This window comes from Mobula hypostoma, chromosome 3 (assembly GCF_963921235.1).
Source record: "Mobula hypostoma chromosome 3, sMobHyp1.1, whole genome shotgun sequence".
NCBI classification, from domain to species: Eukaryota; Metazoa; Chordata; class Chondrichthyes; order Myliobatiformes; family Myliobatidae; genus Mobula; species Mobula hypostoma.
In genome coordinates this window covers 119,594,718-119,621,509 of record NC_086099.1, presented here as the reverse complement: position 1 = coordinate 119,621,509, position 26,792 = coordinate 119,594,718, and the positions used below count along the sequence as shown (strand labels likewise).

General features: G+C 40.3%; 1 protein-coding gene across 1 annotated transcript in view; it reads left to right on the top strand.

The window, feature by feature from the left end:
- Positions 1-26,792, top strand: part of tmem9 (transmembrane protein 9) — a 136,681-nt gene that overhangs the window by 5,705 nt on the left and 104,184 nt on the right. The window contains exon 2 of the mRNA XM_063042261.1: positions 16,002-16,093. Within this exon, the coding sequence (XP_062898331.1) occupies positions 16,002-16,093 (92 nt within the window). The remainder of the gene's footprint in view (positions 1-16,001; positions 16,094-26,792) is intronic.

The following is a 26,792-nucleotide window of genomic DNA, read 5'->3' as shown; positions in this document are numbered from 1 at the left end:
GGCCCACCTGGTCAGCATCAACCATCAAGCTCCCCCTTGCTCTCCCCATGTCACAGTCCCTGCTTTATTGCAACCCTCTGAGGCAGGGGTTTGCAACCTCTTTTTATGCCATGGACCAATAATGTTAAGCAAGGAGTCCACGGACCCCAGTTTGGGAACCCTAGCTCGAAGGCAACTAATTTCTTCCATGGCTCATCAAAGACCTATTTACAAGCAGCAAAAATTCTTTTAATCCACTTAGACCAGGGGTTCCCAACCTGGGGTCCATGGACCCCTTGATTAATTGGAAGGGTCCATGGCATATAAACAGTTGGGAGCTCCTGATTTAGACAAACTTATTATTTACTTTATGATTGTTACCCTATTTGAATTGTTTAACTCTTTGTAAATGAACCCCATTCTACAATGATGATTCATGTCCTTTGAAAGATAGATATCTTCTGCTTGCCCGGTCAAAGCTGTTAACGTTACATCAGACTTAATTTTCCATCTGCTCCATTGGACGTAACTAATTGACTGATGGTATTTGAGAACAGGCATTGTGCTGCTCAATTCTTATTCCTCACAAAAGTCAGTGGAAATACTCCAGTCAAAGGCCTTTGACCTGAAACGTAAACTCTGTTTCTCATTCTGTACATGTTGCTTGATCTGCTGTATTTCTAGCATCTTTGGGTTTTTTAAAATTTCACATATAATATGTCTTCAATTTTTTTTTACATTTTTCAGTGTGATCCAATTATCATCTCATTGTTATTATGAAATAAATTATCTGCCATATTTTTTTGTGTTATACTTTAAAAAAAATGTCTGGAAAGTGTTGCAGCTTGATGTGAGAGGTGCTATTTATATCCAATTTCCTATCCAGTCACCCTCTGTCTGGCTCTACTTTATCTATAAGCTGATAAGGACATGGACAGCTGAGCGAACACCAATCGAGAGGACTGATGTCTTTTTTATTTTCATTTTAATTTGATTTCATTTTTAAATGTATCCAAGCAGGAACAATATCCTTGTGGGCAGGTTTGTTAGAACTGTTCAGAAGGGTTTAAACTAGTTTGGCAAGAGGTTGGGAACTGGAGTGATTGGGTTGAGGATGGGTAGTTGATTTACAAACAGAGGCAGTGTGTAGTGAGACTGCTGGCAAGGGCAGGCAGATGGTAGGGCAAAATTGCAGTCAATGGGATGAGATGCAGTGTAAAAAGCGGACAAAATTGAAAAGGGTGGTGAATACAGGACTGAAAGTGTTCTGTTTGAATGCACACAGTATACGGAGTAAGGTAAATGAACCTGTAGCAGTTACAGATTGACATGTATGATGTTGTGGGCATCACTGAATCGTGGCTGAAAGAAGATTATAGTTAAGGAGCTTAAGGTCCAAGGATATAGAATGTATCAAATTAACAAGCAGGTAGGCAGAGGGGGTAGGATGGCTCTGTTGGCAAAAAATGAAATCAAATCATTAGAAAGAAGTGACATAGAATTGAAATTGGGAGATGTAGAATCGTTGTGGATGGAGCTAAGAAATTGCAAGGGTTAAAAGACCCTGATGGGAGTTATATACAGACCTCCAAGCAGTAGCTTGGACAAGTTATAATGGGAAATAGAAAACGCATCTCAAAAGAGCAATGTTACAATAGTCATGCAGGATTTTAATATGCGGGTAGATTGGGAAAATCAGATTCATGTTGGAGCTCAAGAGGGGGACGTTATAGAGTACCTATGAGATGGCATTTTAGGGAAGCCCATGGTTGAACCAACTAGGGGATCAGCTATTCTGATTTGGGTGTTATGCAAAGAACTAGAATTGATTAGAGAGCTTAAGGTGAAGGAAGGTCTAAGGATCAGTGATCATGATATCATCGAATACACCCTGCAATTTGAGAAGGAGAAGCTAAAGTCTGATGTGTCAGTACATGTGATTACTAAATATGATGCATGATTCTGAATGGATTCAAGTTTGTCAGTAATGCTGTTGATCCTAAAAGTGACAACAAGCTCTGCTGTCAACATGTGTGCATTTAAACATGGCAATTGAAAATATTGGTGTTGGTGATGCCTTCCGCTTTCACACATCAAGGTAATAAAGCCTTCAGCAGAATCAGTCCACACACAATCAAACATGAGCTTCAATTTGTTGTGCATTATTCCACCTGTAAAAAAAATCACCAAAAATATTAAGCCTTGTCAAATGAAGTATACTTGAGTTTTTAATAGTATGCCGAGAATTATAGATTTGTTACAGAACAACAGGAGGCTACTCAACCCAGCAAGTTGGTGTTGACTTTTGAACATGTCTCTTCTATCAGTTATTCACCCAGTATATATCTGATTTCCTTCTGAAGGCTCTGATTAATTCTGCTTTCACATCCCTCTTACTCATTTGGATACCAACCACACGCAGAAAAAACATTTCCCTGGATCTATAACTCGCTTCTTCTTTTGACAGCTGGTCTCGAAAGGACAATCTTTTTCTGTGCCACTCTGTTAGCATAATTACATGCTATGCAATCCCACCTTCTTCCTTTTTTTATTGAACCTTGTATTCTGGAATATTAAGTGCCCACTTCTGCCTTTTTTTTTGAGCCATGGTTGTCGGGTGACACAATGGTTCAATTAGTAGAACTGTTGTCGACAGTCCCCAGAGTTTACGGACCAGTGAGCAGTAGTTCTTTGTGGGTGAAAACACCTTGTTAATGAGAGAGGTCAGAGGAGAATGGTAATACTGGTTCAAGCTGACAGGAAGGCAACAGTAACTTAAATAGCCACATGTTACAACTGTGGTGTGCAGAAGACCATCTCTGAATGCACAGCACGTCGCACCTTGAAGTGGATGGGCTACAGCAGCAGAAAACTGCACCGAGTTCCACTCCTGTGCTTAATAAAGTGACAACTGAGGGTAATCTCACGCAGCTGGTTGTACTTGCAGAGGACCATGTACTGTTCAGGTATACGTCCATTCTAAACCCTCAACAATTTTTCAGTTTCAAGTTTAATCTTTATGTGGATTAAATAAATGTAACGCTTCCGGAGGACACTTCAATCTGGATGAATGCTCACTCAACTGAATGACATTGTTACTGCTGGGTACTGTTTGAAGCTATATGGAAAATAACTGATTTCAAATCACATTGGAAAGCAATAAATGCACGTCACAGAGCACAGTGATCTTTGTGATCACGTGTGCATTCGTGAGCCTTGTCCCTTTGCTGCAGAGCAGTAAAACTGACTTCACTCTGTTCTGCATGATAGAAAATTCTTTGCAACTTCAAGCAGATGACTGTCTGCCTTGGGCATTGCTGAGGTTGTAAATCCCAAGACTTCCTATCAAGCACTGTGCTCTAAATAGTTCTGTCATAGGACAAATACATGCTTGGTTGCCTTAGGCTGAAACATCAGAGATGTGTGTATTTATTATTTCTTTTGTTTATTAAGAGTTACAGCAGGGAATAGCCCCTTCCAGCCCAGCCAGCCACACCACCAGCAACCCACCTATTGGGTTGGAGGAACAACACCTTATATTCCGTCTGGGTGGCCTCCAACCTGATGGCGTGAACATTGACTTCTCTAACTTCCGTGAATGCCCCACCTCCCCCTCCTACCCCATCCGTTATTTGTTTATTTATATACACACATTCTTTTTCTCTCTCTCCTTTTTCTCCCTCTGACTCTCTCCTTGCCCATCCTCTGGGTTTTTCTCCCCCTTCTCCCATTTCTTTCTCCCTAGGCCTCCTGTCTCATGATCCTCTGATATCCCTTTTGCCAATCAACTGTCCAGCTCTTGGCTCCATCCCTCCCCCTCCTGTCTTCTCCTATCATTTTGGATCTCCCCCTCCCCCTCCCACTTTCAAATCTTTTACTATCTCTTCTTTCAGTTAGTCCTGACGAAGGGTCTCAGCCCGAAACGTCGACTGTACCTCTTCCTGTAGATGCTGCCTGGCCTGCTGCGTTCACCAGCGACTTTTATGTGTGTTGCTTGAAATTCCAGCATCTGCAGATTTCCTCGTGTCCACCTATGTAACCCTGGCCTAATCACAGGCCAAGCTACAATGACCAGTCAACCTACTAACTGGTACATCTTTGGACTGTGGGAGGAAACCCAAGTGCTCACAGGGTGAACGTACAAACTCCTTACAGACGGCGTCGGAATTGAACTCCAAAGTCCAGAATGCCCTGGGCTGTGATAGCATTGCGCTAACTGCTACGCTACCATGGTGCCCTTAGGCTATGAGCTGTAAGTTTAAATTGTGTAGGCAGTCTAGTCAAGATTTTGTTTCTTGAAAATAGATTAAGGGGTTCTCAAATTGAGGTGCTCAGTGCTTTCAGTAGTCTTAAGTGTTTGTTAGCTTAATAGTTAAATTATTGGACTATTAAGCTAGAGGCTTGGAGACTGGAAAAATCTGGAATTTTAGTTCAAATCCCATCATACACATGGGAGTTAAGTTTCTTTTCTTTCTTTCTTTCTTTCTTTCTTTTTAAATCTTTTTATTGAGTAAGTATACAAAAAAGGTAAGCCATATAAACATTAATACAATGTTAAAGTATAATAAAATTCCAAAAGATAACAATACCAAAAAGAAAATACTACAAACAATGTAATTTAAGCATAAGAAACCAAGATAACATAATAGTATACTAGATTTTATATATATCAATGGAAAAAAAGAAAAAAAAAACCCCAAAAAAAAACCCACCGTGCAACTAACTAAAAGCAAAGCAAAGCAATGGGCTAACTTGAAACCAAACAGAGTTAAACTTAAAATCACGTCCTCAATCCCGACCTCCATTAAAACAGTGAAGAGAAAACAAGAAGGGTAAATATTACATTAAATGAAAATATCGAATAAAAGGTCCCCAAATCTGTTCAAATTTAAATGAAGAATCATAAAGGTTACTTCTAATTTTCTCCAGATTCAAACATAAAATCGTCTGAGAAAACCAAAAAAAGGTAGTTGGAGCATTAAGCTCTTTCCAATGTTGTAAAATACATCTTTTCGCCATTAAAGTAAGAAATGCAATCATTCTACGGGCTGAAGGGGAAAGATTACTAGAAATTTTAGGTAGTCCAAAGATAGCAGTAATAGGGTGAGGAGAGATATCTATATTTAATACCTTAGAAATAATATTGAAAATATCTCTCCAAAAAGTTTCCAAAGTAGGGCAAGACCAAAACATATGAGTTAAAGAGGCTATCTGCCCCGAACATCTATCACAGAAAGGATTAATATGCGAGTAAAAACGCGCTAACTTATCTTTGGACATATGTGCTCTATGAACCACTTTAAATTGAATTAGGGAATGTTTAGCACAAATAGAGGAAGTATTAACTAATTGTAAAATCTGCCCCCAATCATCCACAGAAATGGTAAGCCCCAATTCCTGTTCCCAATCTACCCTAATCTTATCAAATGGAGCTTTCCTAAGTTTCATAATAATATTATAAATCATAGCCGATGCACCTTTCTGACATGGATTAAGGTTAATTATCGAATCTAAAATATATATAGGAGGAAGCATTGGAAAGGAAGTAAGTATAGTACTTAGGAAATTTCTAACTTGTAAATATCTAAAAAAATGTATTCTTGATAAGTTATATTTGTTAGATAATTGTTCAAAAGACATAAGGGAACCATCTAAAAATAAATCCAAAAACCGTAAAATACCCTTAGTCTTCCAAGTTTGAAAAGCGCGATCCGTAAAAGAGGGAGGAAAAAATATGTTACCTAAAATAGGAATCGCTAACCCGAATTGATTAAGATCAAAAAATTTTCTGAATTGAAACCAAATGCGCAAAGCATATTTAACTATCGGGTTAGAGACCTGCTTAAGACGTTTCGAATCAAAAGGAAGAGAGGAACCTAAAATAGAACCAAGTGTATAACCCTGAACAGATTGTAATTCCAATGCTACCCATTTAGGAATAAATAGTATGTCCCGATCAAGTAACCAAAATTTCATATGTCGAATATTAATAGCCCAATAATAAAATCTAAAGTTAGGTAATGCTAAACCTCCATCTCTCTTAGCTTTCTGTAAATGTATTTTACCCAGTCTCGGATTCTTGTTCTGCCAAATAAATGAAGAAATTTTAGAGTCAACTTTATCAAAAAAAGATTTAGGAACGAAAATTGGTAATGCCTGAAACACATATAAAAATTTTGGCAAAAAAAACATCTTAACTGCATTAATACGACCAATCAAAGTTAAATATAAGGGAAACCATTTAGATGAAAGTTGAGTAATATGGTCTATTAATGGTAAAAAGTTAGTCTTAAATAAATCTTTATGTTTACAAGTAATTTTAATCCCAAGATATGAAAAGTAATTATTAATCAATTTAAATGGAAATTTATAATATAAGGGAAGATGTTTATTAATCGGAAAAAGTTCACTCTTACTAAGATTTAATTTATAACCTGAGAAAAGACCAAATTGTGCTAATAACTCTAAAACAGCAGGAATGGATCTCTCAGGATTAGAAATATATAAAAGTAAATCATCAGCATAGAGTGATAATTTATGGGACTTTAATCCCCGAGTTATCCCAGTAATATTTAAAGATTCTCGAATAGCAATTGCAAGAGGTTCTAATGCAATATCAAATAATAGGGGACTAAGAGGACAGCCTTGTCGAGTACCACGAAAGAGAGGAAAAAAAGGTGAGTTTAAGGAGTTAGTACGAACCGAGGCTACAGGGGAATAATATAACAGTTTAATCCAGGATATAAATTTCAAGCTAAAATTAAACATTTCAAGCACCTTAAATAAATAAGGCCATTCTACTCTATCAAAAGCTTTCTCGGCATCTAAAGAAATAACACACTCAGGAACATTTTGTGAGGGAGTATAAACGATATTTAACAATGTACGAATATTATAAAAAGAGTAACGACCTTTAATAAAACCCGTTTGGTCTTCCGAAATAATAGAAGGAAGTACTTTTTCTAGTCTATTTGCTAATAACTTAGAAAAAACTTTAGAATCAACATTTAATAAAGATATTGGTCTATAAGATGCACATTGAGCAGGGTCTTTATCCTTCTTTAGTATTAAAGAAATTGATGCTCTATTAAAAGATTCCGGAAGTTTACCAAGTTTCAAAGAAGCCTCAAAAACCTTATAGAGCCAAGGAATCAATAAAGAAGCAAAACATTTATAAAATTCAACGGTAAACCCATCAGGGCCAGGAGCTTTCCCCAGATTCATAGAAAAAATAACATTCTTAATCTCATCCATTGTAATGGAAGTATCTAATAAAGAAGACATATCCTGTGAAATCAGAGGGAAGTCTAACTTATCTAAAAAATCATTCATATATTTAGAATCTCGAGGAGACTCTGATTGGTATAAAGAAGAATAAAAATCACAAAAGGTTTGATTAATCCCCACATGATCCAATATCAATCGATCATTTTGGTTATAAATCTGATTGATTTGAGATTTAACATAATTAGATTTCAATTGATTAGCCAGCAGCTTGCCAATTTTATCACTGTGAACATAAAAATCACTTCTTGTTTTCTTTAATTGGTTTACAATCGAGGACGAGAGTAGTAAACTGTGTTCCATTTGAAGTTCAGTTCTTTGTTTGTATAGCTCCTCAGAAGGAGCCATAACATATTTCTTATCAATTTCTTTAATCTTGTCCACAATTACCATCTCCTCCTGCTTCTGTTTCTTCCTCAAAGCAACGGAATACGAAATAATCTGACCCCGAATATAGGCTTTAAAAGTGTCCCAAAGAGTGTTAACCGAAATATCTTCTGTATGGTTAATTGTAAAAAAAAGCTCAATCTGTTCATTCATAAAATTAACAAAGTCCGAGTCCTGAAGCAACAGCGAATTAAAACGCCATTGTCTATTGTTTGGTATATTGGCCATAATTTTAATAGAAAGCTTAAGTGGAGCATGATCCGAAATGGTTATAGAATCATAATCACATTTAATCACTGAAGAAATGAGACGAGAATCAATGAAAAAATAATCAATTCTTGAATAGGAATGATGAACATGTGAAAAGAAGGAAAAATCTTTTTCCTGAGGATGCAGAAAACGCCAAATGTCCGTCGACCCAGAATCAGAAAGGAAAAAATTAATCAAATTTGCAGATTTATTAGGTAAAGTCCGTAAAGGAGCCGAACGGTCCAAAGCTGGAGATAAACAGGTATTAAGATCTCCGCCCCAAATCAATGAAAACTCGTTCAAATTCGGAAACTGATCAAACAATGATTTATAAAATTCCGGACAATCCATATTAGGAGCATAAACATTAACCAAAACTACTTTTTTATTAAATAATAAACCACTAACCAATAAAAATCTACCATTCGGATCAGAGATAATATCCTGTTGTATAAAAGTAACTGAGGAGTCTATAAAGATAGAGACGCCTCGAATCTTAGCATTGGAGTTCGAATGAAATTGTTGTCCCTTCCAAAATTTGAAAAAACGTAGTCTGTCCCCCCTCCGTACATGGGTCTCTTGTAAAAATAAAATTTGTGCTTTAAGTCTCCGGAACACTTTAAAAACTTTTTTCCTTTTAATAGGATGATTAAGACCATTAGTATTCCAGGAGACAAAATTAATAATAGACTCCATAAATCCTAAAGTCAACCCATAACAAGGAGGATTGACAATAGGCGCGACCCACAGACCCGGAGAGGAAACAGAACATACAAAAGATACCGGGGAAAAGGACGTAACCAATACTTCAATAATGTATATAGCCCAAAGAGAAACAAACTAAAACGTGAAGCCCCTCCCACCGCCCCCCACCCCAGGACCCCAAGGCGAAATCTAAAGCAGACCCGCCAGAAAGAAGCAAGCGCTAAAACTACCCCCATGACTTCCGGTATACGCTCCCTAAAAAAAAGGTATAAATATGAAAAGGATCAGCTAATTGTAAAACAGTAAAAAATAAGTAAAAAAAAGTTAGCTCAATTAAAATACACACAGAACAGAACAAAAGCCGGAAAGTATATATTAAAAAAAACCACAATAAACCTCAAACTCATGAATAGACACAGCAACAAAAAAAATAGGATTATTAACATAAAATGATTATAAAAAGCAAAACAGAATAGGGAGTTAAGTTTCAGATTGAGTTTATTGTCATACGCTCAAGTACGATGAGGTGCAGCTACACTGGAAAACTTGCACAGGGTTGTAGATTCAGAAAATACACAGACAATATAGAATTTAGTTTAAAAATTTGTAATGAGAAGGCTTTTAGTAATACTACAGTCATCCTTTGGGAAAGAGAATCTATTGTCCTTATCTGGACTGGCCCATGTGTTTGATGTTTGTCCCCCAAAATGGTCAAGCAACTCACTCAGTTGGCAAGAAGGCAGTTTATCGTTGCTTTCTCCAGACAAAGGGATGTGCAATAAATTTTTGCCCACATCCAATTAATGAATAACATAAAAGATAGTGAATGATCTGTTCGGGTACACAGTGATAAATTACTTCCTCAGGTGAAAGTCTAGAGTTGCAAATTTAAAAATTAAAGCCAGGGCATTCAGACGTGATGTCAGAAAGTTGGCCATCACACAAAGCATAGCTGAAACAGAAACCATTTCCATAAAAAGCTGCAGATATTTGATCATTTCAACCTTTCAGCACTGAAACTGATACAGTGTAGGTTTGTTTTTGCCTGTCTATTATGCCTTATGGGGAAGATGGAGATTTAAGTCAGCCATGAAAGAGCTTAATTATAAAACTGGAACATAGTGCAGGACGTCACAATTTCTCACATTAGTACCAGAGTGTAGTGTTTAATAGGAGCCGACACATAGTTAACAAATTAATATTACTGAAAAGTAAACAGACCAGGAAATTATAGAATCAAGGTGTTTCACTACATAATGCCAATATTTTATAGATCCATAAATAAGAACTCTGATGAAAGAGCAGCCTAAAACATGTCCTCTTTCTCTTAGTACAAATACTCTCCACTCCTGCGAGGCATTTCCACTGCATTCTGTTGTGGAAGATCTGCAGTGATTTTGTTTCATGGTAGATATGAACTGAACTGTTGTGTTCTCAGTCAGAATCCCAGCTTGCCTGGGAAATGCAGAATGACAGGCACACTGTCTGCACTGTGGGCAATCTGCAAAGTTTGTGAGCTACATGTGCATTTGTGGGAGCAGTGCAACAGCACGCCAAGGATGGAATGTATGTGGGTGTGGTAGGAAAAGGGATCCATGAGTTGGCACTGAGGCTGGCTCTGTGACTCAGGAGGAGGAGGGAAAAGAAGAGTACAGTAGTAACAGGGGATTCCACAGGTAGAGATATCGATGGAAGATTCTGTAGGGGTGAAAGAGACACCCGGATGGAAATTGCATTCACGGCATTCTGAAGGGGGAGGCTGCGCAGCTGTATAGTTGTACCAGTGACACGGTTAGGAAAAGGGAGGAGGTCCTGGGGAGAGAAAATGGGGATTTAGGTAGAAAGGTGAAAATCAGGCCCACAAGGGTAGTGATCTCCTGATTGCTGACTGTGTAGGTAAGAACAGGATGATTTGGCAGATGAATGCATAATGGAGGAATTGGTGCAGGGGGCAGGGTTTCAGATTTCTGGAACTTTGGAAAGTATGACCTATACAAAAAGGGATGGGTTCCACCTGAACCTGAGGGGACCAACATCCTTGCGGGCAGGCTTGTAGAGCTGTTGGGGAGGATTTAAATTAATCTGACAGGGAAATGGGAACTGGAGTGAGAGGCCTGAGGATAGATAAGTTGGTATACAAGTAGATATGGTGTGTAGCGAGACTGTGAGGAACTACAGGCAGATGACGGGGCAAAATTGCATTCTGGGATGAGTTGAAGTGTAACTTGGGGGCAAAATCACAAAGGGGTGATGAATACAGGACTGAAGGTGTTGTATTTGAATACGTGCAGTATACGGAGCACAGTTAGAAATTGTCAGGTATGAAGTTGTAGGCATCGCTGAGTCCTAGCTGAAAGAAGATGATAGTTGGGAGTTTAAATCCGAGGATACACATAGTGCCGTAGAGGGAGTACAAAGAAGGTTCACCAGATTGATTCCTGGGATGGCAGGACTTTCGTATGAAGAAAGACTGGATGAACTAGGCTTGTACTCATTGGAATTTAGAAGATTGAGGGGGGATCTGATCGAAACGTATAAAATCCTAAAGGAATTGGACAGGCTAGATGCAGGAAGATTGTTCCCAATGTTGGGGAAGTCCAGAACGAGGGGTCACAGTTTGAGGATAAAGGGGAAGCCTTTTAGGACTGAGATTAGGAAAAACTTCTTCACACAGAGAGTGGTGAATCTGTGGAATTCTCTGCCACAGGAAACAGTTGAGGCCAGTTCATTGGCTATATTTAAGAGGGAGTTAGATATGGCCCTTGTGGCTACGGGGATCGGGGGTATAGAGGGAAAGCTGGTGCAGGGTTCTGAGTTGGATGATCAGCCATGATCATAATAAATGGCGGTGCAGGCTCGAAGGGCTGAATGGCCTACTCCTGAACCTATTTTCTATGTTTCTATGATAGCTGGGTAGGTTGGGGGGTGGGATGGCTCTGATGGTAAAAAAAAATGAAATCGAATCATTAGGAAGATGTGACATAGGATCGTAAGATGTAGAATTCTTGTGGGTTGATTTACGAAATTGCAAGGGTAAAAAGATCCTGATGAGAGTTATATACAGGCTTCCAAACAGAAGCCAGGACGTAGAATACAAATGACAAAGGGGAGATAGAAAATGCATGTCAAAAGGACAATATTATGATACTCATGGGGGATTTCAATGTGCAGGTAGATTGGGAATGTCAGGTTGTTGCTGGATCCCAAGGTATGAAATTTGTAAAATGCCTATGAAATAGCTTTTTAGAGCAGCTTGTGGTTGAGCCCACTGTGGGAATGGAAATTCTGGATTGGGTGTTGTGCAATGAATCAAATTTGATTAGGTGTCCTTAAGGTAAATGAACCCTTAGGAGGCAGTAATCATAATATGATAGAATTCATCCTGCAATTTTACAGTTAGATCTATCAGTATCAGAGTGGAGTAAAGGGAATTACAGAGGCATGAGAGTAGCTAGCCAAAATTGATTGGAAGGGGACACTACTAGGGATGATGGCGGAACAGCAATGGCTAGTGTGTCTGGGAGCAATTTGAAAGGAGTAGGATAGATACATCTTAAAGAAGGAGGATGAGTCAACAGTGGCTGATAGGTAAAGAGTAAAAGAGAGGTGAGAGTGGATATTGGACCAATAGAAAATGGCACTGGAGAAGTAGTAATTGGGGCAAAGAAATGGCAGACAAACTTAGTAAATATTTTATGCCAGTCTTCACTAGCAGTATGCCAGAAATTCAAGGGTATGAGGGGGCAGAAGTGAGTGTAGTTGCTATTACCAAGGGGAAGAAACTTGGGAAGCTGAAAAGTCGTGAGGTAGTTATGTCACCTGGACTAGACGGACTCTATCCAGGATTCTGAAAGAGGTAGCTGAAGAGACTGCGGAGGTATTGGTAGCGATTTTTCAAGAATCACTAGCAGTGTTCCCTTTACCTTTTTTCACACAGGTCTGCAGACCTCTATTTCTAGCAGGAAATTTTTTACTTGGCCTGCACTTTATATTAACATTATATAAAAGCAAATTCCCACTGTGCAGCAACAAGGACTATGTACACGGAAGCATTTCAGTTACCGTGCGGCCACACACCTCCGCATCTTAGACGGAGTAGTGATCACTGGGTTATGGAATGGTTCCAGAAGGCCGGAAAATTAAGAGGGAAGGGAGGCAGAAGAAAGGAAATTATAGGCCAATTAGCCTGTCTTCAGTGATTGGGAAGATGTTGGAGTCTATTATTAAAGATGAGCTTTCAGGGTACTTGAAGGCACATGATATATTAGGCCAAAGTCAGCATGGTTTCCTGATGGGGAAATTTGCTTGACAAATCTGTTAGCATTCTTTGAGGAAATAACAAGCAGGATAGACAAAGGAAAGTCAGTGGATGTCGTGTACTTGGATTGTTGGATTGTACTTGCCTTTGACAAGATGCACATGAGCCTGCTTAACAAGATAAGAGCCCATGGTATTACAGGAACAATACCAGTTTGGACAGATTATTACCTGACTGGAAGGAGACAAAGAGCGGAAATGAAGGGGGCCTTCTTCTAATTGGCTGCCAGTGACTAGTTCTGATCCATAGGGGTCAAATTAGGGACGACTACTTTTCACATTCTGTGGCTGTGTTCGCGGACGATGTGAAGATAGGTAGAGGAGCAGGTGTTGTTAAGGAAATGGAGTCTGCAGAAGGATTTAGACAGATTGGGAGACTGGCAAAGAAGTGGCAGATAGAATACAGTGTAGGGAAGTGTATGGTCACACACTTTGGAAGAAGAAATAAAGGTGCAGACAATTTTCTAAACTGGGAGAAAATTGAAAAATCAGAGCTGCAAAGAAGTCCTTGTGCAGGATTCCCTAAAGGTTGACTTGCAGGTTGAGTCTGTAGTGAGGAAGGCAAATGCGATGTTGACATGCATTTCAAGAGGATGAGAATATAAAAGCAAGTATGTAATGCTGAGGCTTTATAAGGGATTGGTCAGATGGCAGTTGGAATATTGTGAGCAGTTTTTGGGCCCCTTATTGACAAAAAGATGTGCTGACATTGGGGAAGGCCCAGAGGAGGTTCACGAGAATGATTCTGGGAATGAAAGGGTTTACATATGAGGAGCATTTGATGGCTCTGGGCCTGTAGTTGCTGGAGTATAGAAGAATGAGGGTAATTTTATTGAAACCTACTGAGAGGATGTTTCCTTAGTGGAAGAGTCTAGTACCAGAGGGCACAGCCATAGAATAGAGGGCAGTCCATTTAGAACAGAGATAAAGAGGAATTTCTTTAGCCACAGGGTAGTGAATCTGTGGAATTCATTGCCATGAATGGCTGTGGAGGCAAAGTCATTGGGTATATTTGAAGCGGACATTGATAAGTTTTTGATTAGTCAGGCCATCAAAGGTTAGGGGAGAATGCAGGAAAATGGGGTTGAGGGGGATAATGAATCAGCCATGATGGAATGGCAGAACAGACTTGATGGGCTGAATGGCCTAATTCTATTTCTATATCTTATATTCTTATGGACTAAAATATACGCATTTTATGCTCCAATGCTAAAGATGGAACCTTTACTGCAAAGACTTAAAACCAAGATCCCACTTCAATAAAATGAACTGCTCTTAATTAATCTAAATTGAACAGTTCCCATGTATGTAATAAAAATCGAAATTGCTGAAAGTGCTTCACACATTATTTATGTAATGCCATCCTGAAGTGATCATGGTCTTTAGTTACACGGTTTAATTTCCAGAACTTAATACTGATAACATTTTTTCCTACACATTTTCCAGTTTCTGGAGCCTAGCTTTATTGTAAGACACAAGCAGAGGGAGATTTTTTTTCTCATGATTTGGAATTATCCCAGGCTTCCTCCCATGATCTCCATCACAGAAGCTGGTTTTCAACCAATTGCAGTAACACTGTGTGATATTAGGAAGCAGCTGAGAGCACTGACAACAGCATAGTCTATGGGACGAGACATCACCCAGAGTGCTTGAGAACGAGCTTCACCTTCACCTTTGCAGCCTGAGTACATTTGCAACACTTGCATTTCTCTGACAATGTAGAAAATTGCCCATGTATGTTCTCAAAGATTGAGACAATCCAGTGTGGCAAGTTAGCTTACTCATAGTCATCAGCACATTGATGGACGGTGTTGGCAACATGCCATCAAGAGGCACTTGCTCTCCAATAACCTACTCAAAGATGCCCTGTTACAGACACCACAACCAGGGAAGGGACTTACAGTATGCATATATAATGGGAATTACTCATCAGCTTGTTCTTGAATGCAGCCGCTGTGCATTCTGTAAATTCGGTGCTGTGGTTGATGCGAACTGTGTTACAGGTATTAACCCTCAACAGGAATGATCATTTCAGCACAGAACAAATCTGTATGAGCTGACCAATATCTTTAATGGTTCAGTTAATGGTAAGCATGTGAGTTTACAAAACCAAGTATCTGTGTGCACACCCACTAGCTTTTGCTGACCCTCCTTGAACAGTCAAAGAATAGAAAAGGTAATACTCAGAAAAATGTAATCTCCTTGCATCCGCTGTGGGGTCATCCACTTCTGCAATGGGTGGTCTCCAGAGATGTTGCTGCCTGTCCTCCCACAATTCTCCATTCTTACCCATTTCTTTATCAAATCAATCTATCATGTTTTGATTTCATTGGTTCAGTCTCATCTGACTGATGTGTGTCAGCTTCTCAGAGGATCTGGCCCAAGGCAACAAGCAATATGTTTGTGTCTCAAGTAACTTTTCTTTATTCTTTCCAACTCAGATGGTTTCAAACCAGCTTAACAAGACTAGACAAACATGGCTACTTCAGTTCACAGGCTGTTATTTCCACAAGCACGCCATTTTTACATAAGCAAACAGCTTCTTATTTGGAAATAGTCCAAAGTTTCGCAGATTATCAGCAGGAATCTCATTGTGTTCACTTTCAGTTGTTCTGATTAAGCCATCCCTGAGTAAGAACCAGTTCACTGATCCTTCACAAAATGGTGGCTACAGGAACCGTCCCACAAAAATGGCACCCTCCATTCCTCTGTCCACGTTGCAAGAATAACAACATTTGCTTTGTCTGCTTCCACTGCCTTTGCCGCATTCTTGTTCACTGATTTGCAGATAACTTTCTTTCTGGCCAACAGTAGACTAACTTCCCCATAAGATGAAGTGACCAAGTGTATTGCATAGCATCGAGCAAATACTTTAAAATTTTGTAAATTTTTACAAGCTTTGATTTTGGTCTTCATCGTTGTACTTCTGCATCATTTTTTGTAGTATAGTTACTGTGCATGTTACTGTTTAATATTATTATGTCCTATTCTAGAGTATTAACTATAAGGATTGAAGAATGTATACCAATAGTATTTTAGCAGTGTTGGAAGGTGCTTATTATTTCAATCTGTTTCTGTAGAGTTCTGCAGATGTGAGGTGCAAGTGTATCTGTCCTCCATATAGGAACCTGACTGGCCACATTTACAACAAGAATATCTCCCAGAAAGATTGGTAAGACTAGTCCTAACATCTCAGTAACATTGTATGCCTAACATTAGCAGGCTTATAAATAGTGGAATTTCAAAATTTTCAATGCTTTCAGAAATGATTAAATGAAGTTATGTTCTGTTCAAAGATTTTCCACTATTTTCTGTGTACTTCCAGCAATTCAATTTTTCCAGAAAGTAAAGAAGGATACTTAAAAATAAATTCAAAGGGAAAAGGAGGGGACACAAAAACAGTTGACAAGTTTAAGAAAAGTTACGTTGTTGACATGTTAAGGAAGAGGACTAACCAGCGAAAGAGTAGGGCCCACATTGACCAAAGCAACAATCTATGCTTGGGAGCCAAATGATGTAGGTATGATCATAAATCAATACTTCTCATCTTTCTTTACTGAGAAGCAGGACATTATAGTTAGAGAAAACAAGGGGGAGGAGGTGTAGAAGTGAAATTTTTGAACTTGCTGTCATTAAAAATGAGGACATAGTACATGTCGTAATGGGTACATAGGTGGATAAATCTGCATGGTAAGATGAAATGTATCTTAAAGGGCCAGGTGGGGGGGGGTGGAATTTCAGGGACTCTGAAAGTGGTTTTTAAATCTCTACAGGCCTCAGGTGAGGTGCCACATTACTGGAGGTTAGCAAATGTGGTCCATTATTTATGTAAGGTAGCAGAGTCAGAGTGGTCAAAGGAGGTGTAAGGCACTCCTTCCCTCTGCCAGCCTGCTTTGGCAAGGTGTAGCACCTGCTCAGCCCCCAGTCAGGGTCACCGTGGTCATATGAGCAGCTGGTACGCATCACAGGTCCTGGTTATGTGACCACTGATGCCAGGCAGAAAATCTCTGAAGATTATTGATAATGGCTGGGGTCACCTGTAATGTAAGGACATTATCTAGAAGAAGGCAATAGCAAACCAGTTCTGTAGGAAAAAAAAATTGGGAAGGACAATCGTGGTCATGGAAAGACCAAGATCGCCTACGTCATACGACAGGGCACATAATGAATGAGCAAGCAGAATAAGCGAGACAGTTACAGTTCAGTGAGTTTAACATAACTGCAGAGAAGAAAAATCAAAAATGGTCACCATGGGTTTATTAAAAAGAGATCCTGTCTGACCAGCTTAGTTTAATTTTTTAAACATATTGATGAGAATAGTGCTGGTGATGTCAACTGTATAGACTTGGGGTCTGTGACCCAGACTTGTATTGGATCCAGGGCAACTTGGGAAGTTGAATCCCAAATTGGCTTTATAATGGAAGGCCGAGGTGATGGGGGGGTGGTGGGTATGTTTTTTTTTGGCTGCAAGCCTGTGACTAGTAGTGTACCATAGGGATGGTATAAAAACACAGAAAACCTACAGCACAATACAGTCCCTTCGGCTCACAAAGCTGTGCTGAACATGTCCCTACCTTAGAAAGGTACTCAATAGCTATGTATGATTTGAGGTATGATCAGTAAGTTTGAACATGACCCAAAAGCTAGCAGTGTTGTTGATAGCGAGGGACTGGTCTTAGGTTACAGGAGGAAATGGATCAATTGGTAAGATGGGCAGAGCAATGTCAGATAAAATTTAGTCCTGATATATGTGAAGTGATGTCTTTTAGAAAGATTAGGATATATACAACGAATGGCGATGAGCTCCCTCCTTGAATTGTTTCAGTGCCTTACGCCACGGTCAACAATCCCTTTTTCACATTTTGATGACAAAGAGCAGCCTGATTAGAGAATGGTGGGATAAAGGTGGTAATCCATCCCTGGCCCAGGCAGTCGTCCCCACAAGCTTCAAGATCGCCACCATCGTGCCAGTGCCGAAGCATTCCACTGCCACAGGCCTGAATGACTTCCGTCCAGTTGCACTCACCCCCATTGTTGCAAAGTGCTTTGAGAGACTGGTTCTATCACATCTGAAATCCTGTCTGCCCACTACCCTGGACCCCCATCAATTTGCCTATCACACCAACAGGTCAACATAGGACGCCATCTCCGCGGCACTTCACTCTGCCCTGACGCATCTGGTCAGCCCCAACACTTACCTCAGAATGCTGTTCCTTGACTTTAGTTCGACATGCAATACTGTGATCCCCTCCAAGCTGATCGCCAAACTTCGCCAGCTTGGTATCAGCTCATCCCTCTGCAATGGGACCTTGGACTTACTGACTGATAGACCCCAATGAGTTAAGTTAGACAACCTCTCCTCCTCCACTCTCACTCTGAACACCGGCATGTCTCAAGGCTGTGGGCTGAGCCCTCTTCTGTACTCCCTTTTCACCTATGACTGCATTCCTGTACAAGTTTGCAGACGACACCACGGTGGTTGGCCTGATCAGAGGGGATGACAAGACGGCCTACAGGGTCAAGGTCCAGCACTGGCCGCATGGTGTGCCAACGACAACCTGGCCCTTAACACCCAGAAGACCAAGGAGATCATTGTGGACAATTGGCACCCAATTGCCCACCATTGAGAACATCTACCATAAACGCTGCCCGGGCAGGGCGAAAAGCATTCTCAAGGATGCATCTCACCCTAACCATGGACTTTTTACTCTCCTCCCATCCGGTAGGCGCTACAGGAGCCTCTGTTCCCACACCAGCAGGCACAGGAAGAGCTTCTTCCCTGAGGCTGTGACACTGCTGAACCTCACATCACAGCGCTAAGCAGTATTGCATCTGTATTGTACTGTCTCAGTACTTTTATATTTGTGTGTTGTAGCACTTTTTTTATTCGCAGTTATTTTGTAAATAACACTATGCATTTTTGGTCAGATGCTAACTGCATTTCATTGGCTTTGTATCTGTACTTGGCACAATGACAATAAAGTTGAATCTAATCTAATATATGGATTGTTGTGCTCATTGTGGGTTGGGCTTCATGCTGACAGAGGTGAGCTTCTTATTGGATATTGTTCTCCCACATTCTAAAGACTTCCCGGTTGGTAGGTTAATTGTCATTGTAAATTGTGCCGTGACTAAAGAGTCTTTAGTATGAACAATGTTATGAGAAAATCAGCCATTCAGAGCTCTGCAGTCCTGCCACCAGTGGTGTTACACCTTAGTCAAGTGTTGAAATTTTATCACAAAATCTACAGACGCTGGAAATCCAAACAGTAGACACACAAAATGCTGGAGGAACTCAGCAGGCCAGACGCAGAATCTATGGAAAAAGTAAATAGTGGATGTTTTGGGCTGACACTCTTCATCTTATCACCTTCGGCCAATTAGATTCACTGTTATGAAGAATGCTTGAGCACACTCGATACAGAAAAGGCTATGGGCCACAACATGGTACAGCTTGTGCTCTGTTCAGTTTTAGTTATGCTTCTAATCAAAATGTTCCAGTACAGCTCCAACCAAGTAAATCCAAAGATGCTGCAAATTGGAAATAAAACAGAAAATGCTTAACAGGTTAGGCAGAATATGTGGAAAGAGAAAAGTAGCTGCTGTTTGAGATCTAAAACTCTTTGTCATGTCTGATACTCTGATGTGTGGCGGCACGGTAGTGCAGTGGTTGGCACAACACTCTACAGTACCAGCAACCTGAGTTCAATTCCCACCGCTGCCTGTATGTTCTCCCTGTGACCATGTGGTTTCCTTCCATATTCCAAAGATGTCTCGGTTGGTGGGTTAATTGATCATTGTAACTTGTCCCCTGACCAGGTTAGGGTTAGGGTTAAATCGGAGGTTGCTGGGCAGTGCAGCTCGAAGGACTGGAAGGGCCTATTCTGTGCTGTATCTCAAAAAATAAATAAATGAAGAGTCTTTGACGTGAACCATTAACTGTTTTGTTTTTCACACATGTTGCCCGACTTCAGAATCAGGTTTAATATCACCGGCATACAGTATGTCGTGAAGTTTGTTGACTTTGCAGCAGCAGTACAATGCAGTACATACCTGTCATATTAATGAAAAGAAATGTGAATTGCTGTAAGTTTATATGTATATGTTTTTTAATGGTTAAATAAGTAGTTCAAATATAGAAATAGAAAAGCAGTGAGGTAGTGTTCTTGGGTTCAATGCCCATTCAGAAATAGGATAGCAGAGGGGAAGAAGCTGTTCCTGAATCATTGAGTGTGTGCCTTCAGGCTCCTGTACCTCCTACCTGATGGTAGCAATGAGAACAAGTCGTGACCTGCTTTTCTTTCAATGAAAGGTAGAATATTGTTCAGTTTTAGCTTGTCCATAAACATAAACTATTCCAGGCAATTCCTGCTACCTATCAGCTACCTCCATATCATCCATTCTCAGTCTACAAATGTCTCTTGCCTCCAATAACTCACGTATAGAAGTACATTTGGTGCTCTGCTCTGATCCCTCAGCTTCAGATGGTCATGGGACTGACTTCCAGATGTGAGTTGTGAGTCAATGCTCTTGTTAACAAGGCAATGCTGACTGGATGTGTCATCAAGAAGTCCTAGTAAATTTGAAGTCAAAAGTAATACACTTCACTTGATAGCGTTATGCTTAACACAAAGGAGAATTGTTGGAATTGTTTTAGTTTAATTCATTAAAACATTAATGAGGTTAAAAGAACTGTCCTTATTATATATCGAAGTGGGAGCTTCACATCCTTCCTTTCTTGCTTTCTTATGCAAATTCACTTTTTTTGTAATAAAAGTGAATAAAAAGTAATTACAGTGAATAAAAAGTGCTGGCTCTTTTTGAGCAGAAAATGGCTGACTGTTTTTCAGCATTGAGTATTTCTCCCATTGCTTCAGGTATTGGTGCTGTAAGGTATTTAAAATGAAGCAGACTTTGCTCGATATCCCCAAGGCATGGCATTTCATGTAAGCCAGAAACATTCAGATTTTAAGTACTATACACAAAAGTGGAAGCAATATCCATTATTGATTAACATCACTGAATAATGCCACCAAATGTTATACAATTGAACTATTGATAAGCGTTTTTATAAATCATATATTGCATTTTCACTATAGACGTCAGAAGAGCCTCACCACTGGGGGCGGGGGGATGGAATCTTTGGTAATGCTTATTTACTTCTACCAAAAAGCCGAATGTCTGCTTAATAACAATATTGTAAATTGCAGCAACACACATCAAAGTTGCTGGTGAACGCAGCAGGCCAGGCAGCATCTATAGGAAGAGGCGCAGTCGACGTTTCAGGCCGAGACCCTTCGTCAGACGAAGGGTCTCGGCCTGAAACGTCGACTGCGCCTCTTCCTATAGATGCTGCCTGGCCTGCTGCGTTCACCAGCAACTTTGATGTGTGTTGCTTGAATTTCCAGCATCTGCAGAATTCCTGTTTTTTGATTGTAAATTGCAGTGCACTTTAGTTATTGTGCTGTTTTTCTATAAACACTAACTGGGCACTGCTCTCATTTTTCCTTCTGCTTCCCATTCAACTCTCGTTCCTATGGTAATATTACCTCACCCCCCCCCCCATCACTTCCTCCATAACTCACTGCTTTACTGATCCTCTTCTCCACTTCATCCATTCTATCTGCTGCTCTCTGATCTGATTGACTCTTCCCTTCTAACACTTTCTGAGCTTGATTTGACTCCATGTATAGCTCCATGGAAGTCTGACTACTGACATGGTGTAAAATTTACCTGTGGTGCACTAATGTTCCATAACACCTGTGACGAAGGCCTGTCACTGACTATGGATGGCACACGGCACTCTTGGTAAGACACTCATCCCCAGCAGTAATAGTGACTGGGTCTAAAACAGCTGCTGTATGGAGCTGTCTCATATAGAGGCAGCTGCAACCTGTACAGGTGTGCTGATGGTGGAGGATACCATCTTTAATTGGATAATTGAGTTAATTAGCTTTTGGTTGGTCTACAGGGAGGGGCTTAGCAGTTATAAGCCTCAGGTTACCAAGGCTTTGGAGTTGGAAACTGACCAAGCTTGAGCTCACCAGCGTGTGGGGGGAGGCTGGCTGAGTTGGCTCGACTGGAAGCTGGCTGTGTTTTGCTTGATGGGTGAATGTGGTTTGGAACCTGTTGAGGGAAAGAGAGTGGGGAAGGAATGGAAATTGCTGGGAGGGGGTCGTGTGGGTCCGGTAATGGCGGACAAGATAAGAGGTGGGGTTGAGGGAAAGAAAGTGGAGAAGGAGAGGGATAGAGACTTGGGACCAGAGGTAGGCAGCTGGGGAGAGGTGGATTATTGTGAAGGGAGAAGTAAAGGGAATGAGGAGGTAGTGAGGGGTTGGATGAATAAAAACCAAGACAAAGGGAATAAATGAATAAGAAATGATAGTGGAGAAAGCTCTGAAAGTGAGGAAGATGAACAAGCTCAGAGAGAAGGTGTTGTCATAATTAGGTTTAATGAGAAGGCTCAGGGACATATGAAGAAAATTAACCCGTTTGTACTAACAACAACTCTGACAAATAAGGTAGGGGAAATAATATTTGCAAAAGTCCTTAATGATGGCAACTTATTGGTAAGATGTGCGAATGAGGAACAACTTGAGAAAGCACTCAAGCTAAAAGAGATAGGAAAATGCAAGGTGGAATACACTGGGAGGGTGGGAGCACAAAACAGTGGTTGTAAAGGAGTGATCACGGGGATACCAATGAGTATAAATATGGAGGAGATAAAGAGGAATATCAAAGGAGGGAAAGTAATGAATGTTCAAAGACTGAAAACAACAAAGGAGGGAGTGAAAAAGGAAAGTGAATCAGTATTGATTGAATTTGAAGAGAAAGAGTGCCAAGGAAGGTGTTCCTGGGTTTCATGAGTTACCCAGTAAGGGTGTATGTGCCAAAGCCACTGAGGTGCTATAATTGTAAAAGGTTTGGACACGTGGCTAAAAACTGTAAAAGGCAGAGGAGATGTGTTAGATGTGGGGGTGATCATGAATATGGAAAGTGCGGAACAGGAGTTCAACCAAAATGCTGCAATTGTGGAGGAGCTCATAATGTTGCATATAGTGGGTGTGAGGTTGTCAGACGGGAGACTAAAATTCAAGAAATAAGAGTGAAAAGAAAGATCACTTGTGCAGAAGCTGTAAGAATGTCAAGAGAACAGAATAATGCTCCTAATGAACAGGGAGCAATAGGGATACGAGAGATGCAACAAAGAACAAATGACAGGATTTATGTAGACAAAAAGGCTCTAGTAACATTCATTGCAGGAGTGATTAATAGTACTGCTGAGGTAAAGTCAAAAAGTGACAAAATTCAGCTGGTGGTAAAAGCAGCAGTAAACCATTTAGGGTTAGTAGGACTGACATGGGAGGAAGTGAGGGAGAACCTCAGTAATCAGTCAAGCCAGGAAGTGTCATGTGTTGGTTAATACTAATTATGGTGATTCTTTTACAATGGAATGCAAGGAGCTTACTGGCCAATAGCCAGGAATTCAAGCATTTTATTAAAGAAATGGTTGTAAAACCGGATGTAGTGTGTATTCAGGAAACTTGGTTAAAACCAACTTTAGACTTTGTGGTATATGGGTGTACAATGATAAGGAAAGATAGAAATCCAGGGGGAGGAGGGGTTGTGCTATGTTAATCAAGCAAGGTATACCATATAGGGTACTGGAAAAAGGAGATGATCAGGAATACATAGTGGTGGAAGTGTGGGAGAGAGGGGAAGGAGTAGTTATAATTAACTACTACAATCCATGTAAAAGGTTGTATTTGGACAGCCTATTAAAGATACAAGGACAAAACAGACATAAAGTAGTGTGGTGTGCAGATTTCAATGCTCATAGCACAATATGGGGGGATCAGATTACAGATCCAAATGGAAAGGTAATTGAAGATTTGATGGAAGAAAGGGATTTGGTGTGTATGAATGATGGTAGCGGCACAAGGATAGATATAACAACAGGAACTGAGTCAGTGTTAGATATTACATTAGTGTCTAATATCTTGGCTGGCATTAGTAACTGGGGAGTTTGGACTGCTTCAACAGTAGGCAGTGATCACTACCCAGTTTTGTGTTCAGCGGGTGAAAGAGTTGAAGTAAGACCAGGTGGCGGAACCCCAAAGTGGGTGTTTGGAAAAGCAGATTGGGGTAAGTTCCAGAAGTTGAGTGAAGAAGGGTTGACAAAGATTGATATTTCTGGAAATGTAGATGAATTAAACAGTCAGGTGACTTCAGCAATTATGGCAGCAGAAGGATCTATACCTAGGAGTAAAAATAGGATGAATAGAAAGCTGGTACCATGGTGGACAGAGGAATGTTGTCAGGCTGTAAAAAACAGAAATAGAGCATTTAGGCTAGTTAAAAGAACCCATAATATGCAGCATTTGGTTCAATATAAGAAAGCACAGGCAGTGGTGAGAAGAACTATACGTCAAGCTAAAAGGGCAAGTTGGTGGAGTTTTTGCGACAAGGTAGGAAGAACAACACCTGTGGGAGAGATATGGGGAATGATTAAGAGGATGGGAGGAGATAGAAGGGAATGGTAATATCCAGTAATGATATCTGAGGAGGAAACTGCAGTCTCCAGTAGGGATAAGGCTGAGGTCATGGCCAAGTCATTTGTACTGATGCACAGTTCAGAAAATTTGTCTGAAGAAGGGAAAGAATAATGAGCCAACACCCAGGTGTGTTAAGCAGGAGGGAAGGAACAGATGATATAATTGATGATCCATTTACATTAGCAGAAATGGTGAGAGCAATAAAGAGATCGAGACCAACCTCCCCAGGGAAAGATCTGATATGCTCTGTGATGATATGATCTAGGAGAAGGAGCGCTCTTGAAGTTGCTGCATTTTTATAACAGAGTGTGGGAGGAGGGAAGATTACCAAGTGCATGGAAAGAAGCAGTAGTAATTCCAATAAGGAAGCCTGGCAAGGATCTGTCAAAACCCACTAGCTACAGACCAATTGCATTAACATCAAGTATATGTAAGATAATGGAAAGGATGATAACAGAAAGATTATCATATGAGCTTGAGAAAAGGGGAATGCTGGCAAGTTATCAGAGTGGTTTTAGAAAGGGAAGGAATTCCATGGACTTAGTGATTATGTTAGAGACTGAAATAAGGAAGGCCCAGGCAAGTAGAGAGTCAGTAGTGGCAGTGTTCTTTGACATTGAAAAAGCCTATGATATGATGTGGAAGGAAGGATTATTAATTAAACTGCACAAGATGGAGGTTGGTGGGAGAGTTTTTAATTGGATTAAAGATTTTTTGTTTGGTAGAAAAATTCAAGTTCGGATTGGATCAGAATTATCAAAACAGTACATAGTGGAAAATGGCACACCTCAAGGTAGTGTGATTAGCCCGTTACTTTTCATCATTATGATCAATGATGTCTTCACAAAGGTACCAGTGGATATAGGTAGGTCACTGTTTGCGGATGATGGGGCCTTGTGGAAAAGAGGCAGGAACATGGACCATATAATCAGGAAACTACAAGAAGCAATTGATGAAGTGGTGGAGTGGGGTTATGATTGGGGATGTAGATTTTCAGTAGACAAAACTCAAACTGTATTTTTTTTTACCAGGAAAAGGGTTGAGGTAGGGAAGAAGTTAAGGATGTATGGGGTTGAATTAGAAAGGGTTGTATCATTTAAATTTCTGGGAGTTGTATTTGATTCACGATTAACGTGGGCAGACTGTAAAAGCTTTTATAGATATGTAAAAAGGAAAAGACTGGTAAAGACAAATGTAGGTCCCCTGCAGACAGAAACAGGTGAATTGATTATGGGGAACAAGGACATGGCAGACCAATTGAATAATTACTTTGGTTCTGTCTTCACTAAGGAGGACATATATAATCTTCCAGAAATAGTAGGGGACAGAGGGTCCAGTGAGATGGAGGAACTGAGCAAAATACATGCTAGTAGGGAAGTGGTGTTAGGTAAATTGAAGGGATTGAAGGCAGATAAATCCCCAGGGCCAGATGGTCTGCATCCTAGAGTGCTTAAGGAAGTAGCCCAAGAAATAGTGGATGCATTAGTGATAATTTTTCAAAACTCATTAGATTCTGGACTAGTTCCTGAGGATTGGAGGGTGGCTAATGTAACTCCACTTTTTAAAAAAGGAGGGAGAGAGAAACTGAGGAATTGTAGACCGGTTAGCCTAATGTCGGTGGTGGGGATACTGCTGGAGTCAGTTATCAAGGATGTGATAACAGCACATTTGGAAAGCGGTGAAATGATCGGACAAAGTCAGCATGGATTTGTGAAAGGAAAATCATGTCTGACGAATCTCATAGAATTTTTTGAGGATGTAACTAGTAGAGTGGATAGGGGAGAACAGTGGATGTGGTATATTTGGATTTTCAAAAGGCTTTTGACAAGGTCCCACACAGGAGATTAGTGTGCAAACTTAAAGCACACGGTATTGGGGGTAAGGTATTGGTGTGGGTGGAGAATTGGTTAGCAGGCAGGAAGCAAAGAGTGGGAATAAACGGGACCTTTTCAGAATGGCAGGCGGTGACTAGTGGGGTACCGCAAGGCTCAGTGCTGGGACCCCAGTTGTTTACAATATATATTAATGACTTGGATGAGGGAATTAAATGCAGCATCTCCAAGTTTGCGGATGACACGAAGCTGGGTGGCAGTGTTAGCTGTGAGGAGGATGCTAAGAGGATGCAGGGTGACTTGGATAGGTTGGGTGAGTGGGCAAATTCATGGCAGATGCAATTTAATGTGGATAAATGTGAAGTTATCCACTTTGGTGGCAAAAACAGGAAAACAGATTATTATCTGAATGGTGGCTGATTAGGAAAAGGGGAGGTGCAACGAGACCTGGGTGTCATTATACACCAGTCATTGAAAGTGGGCA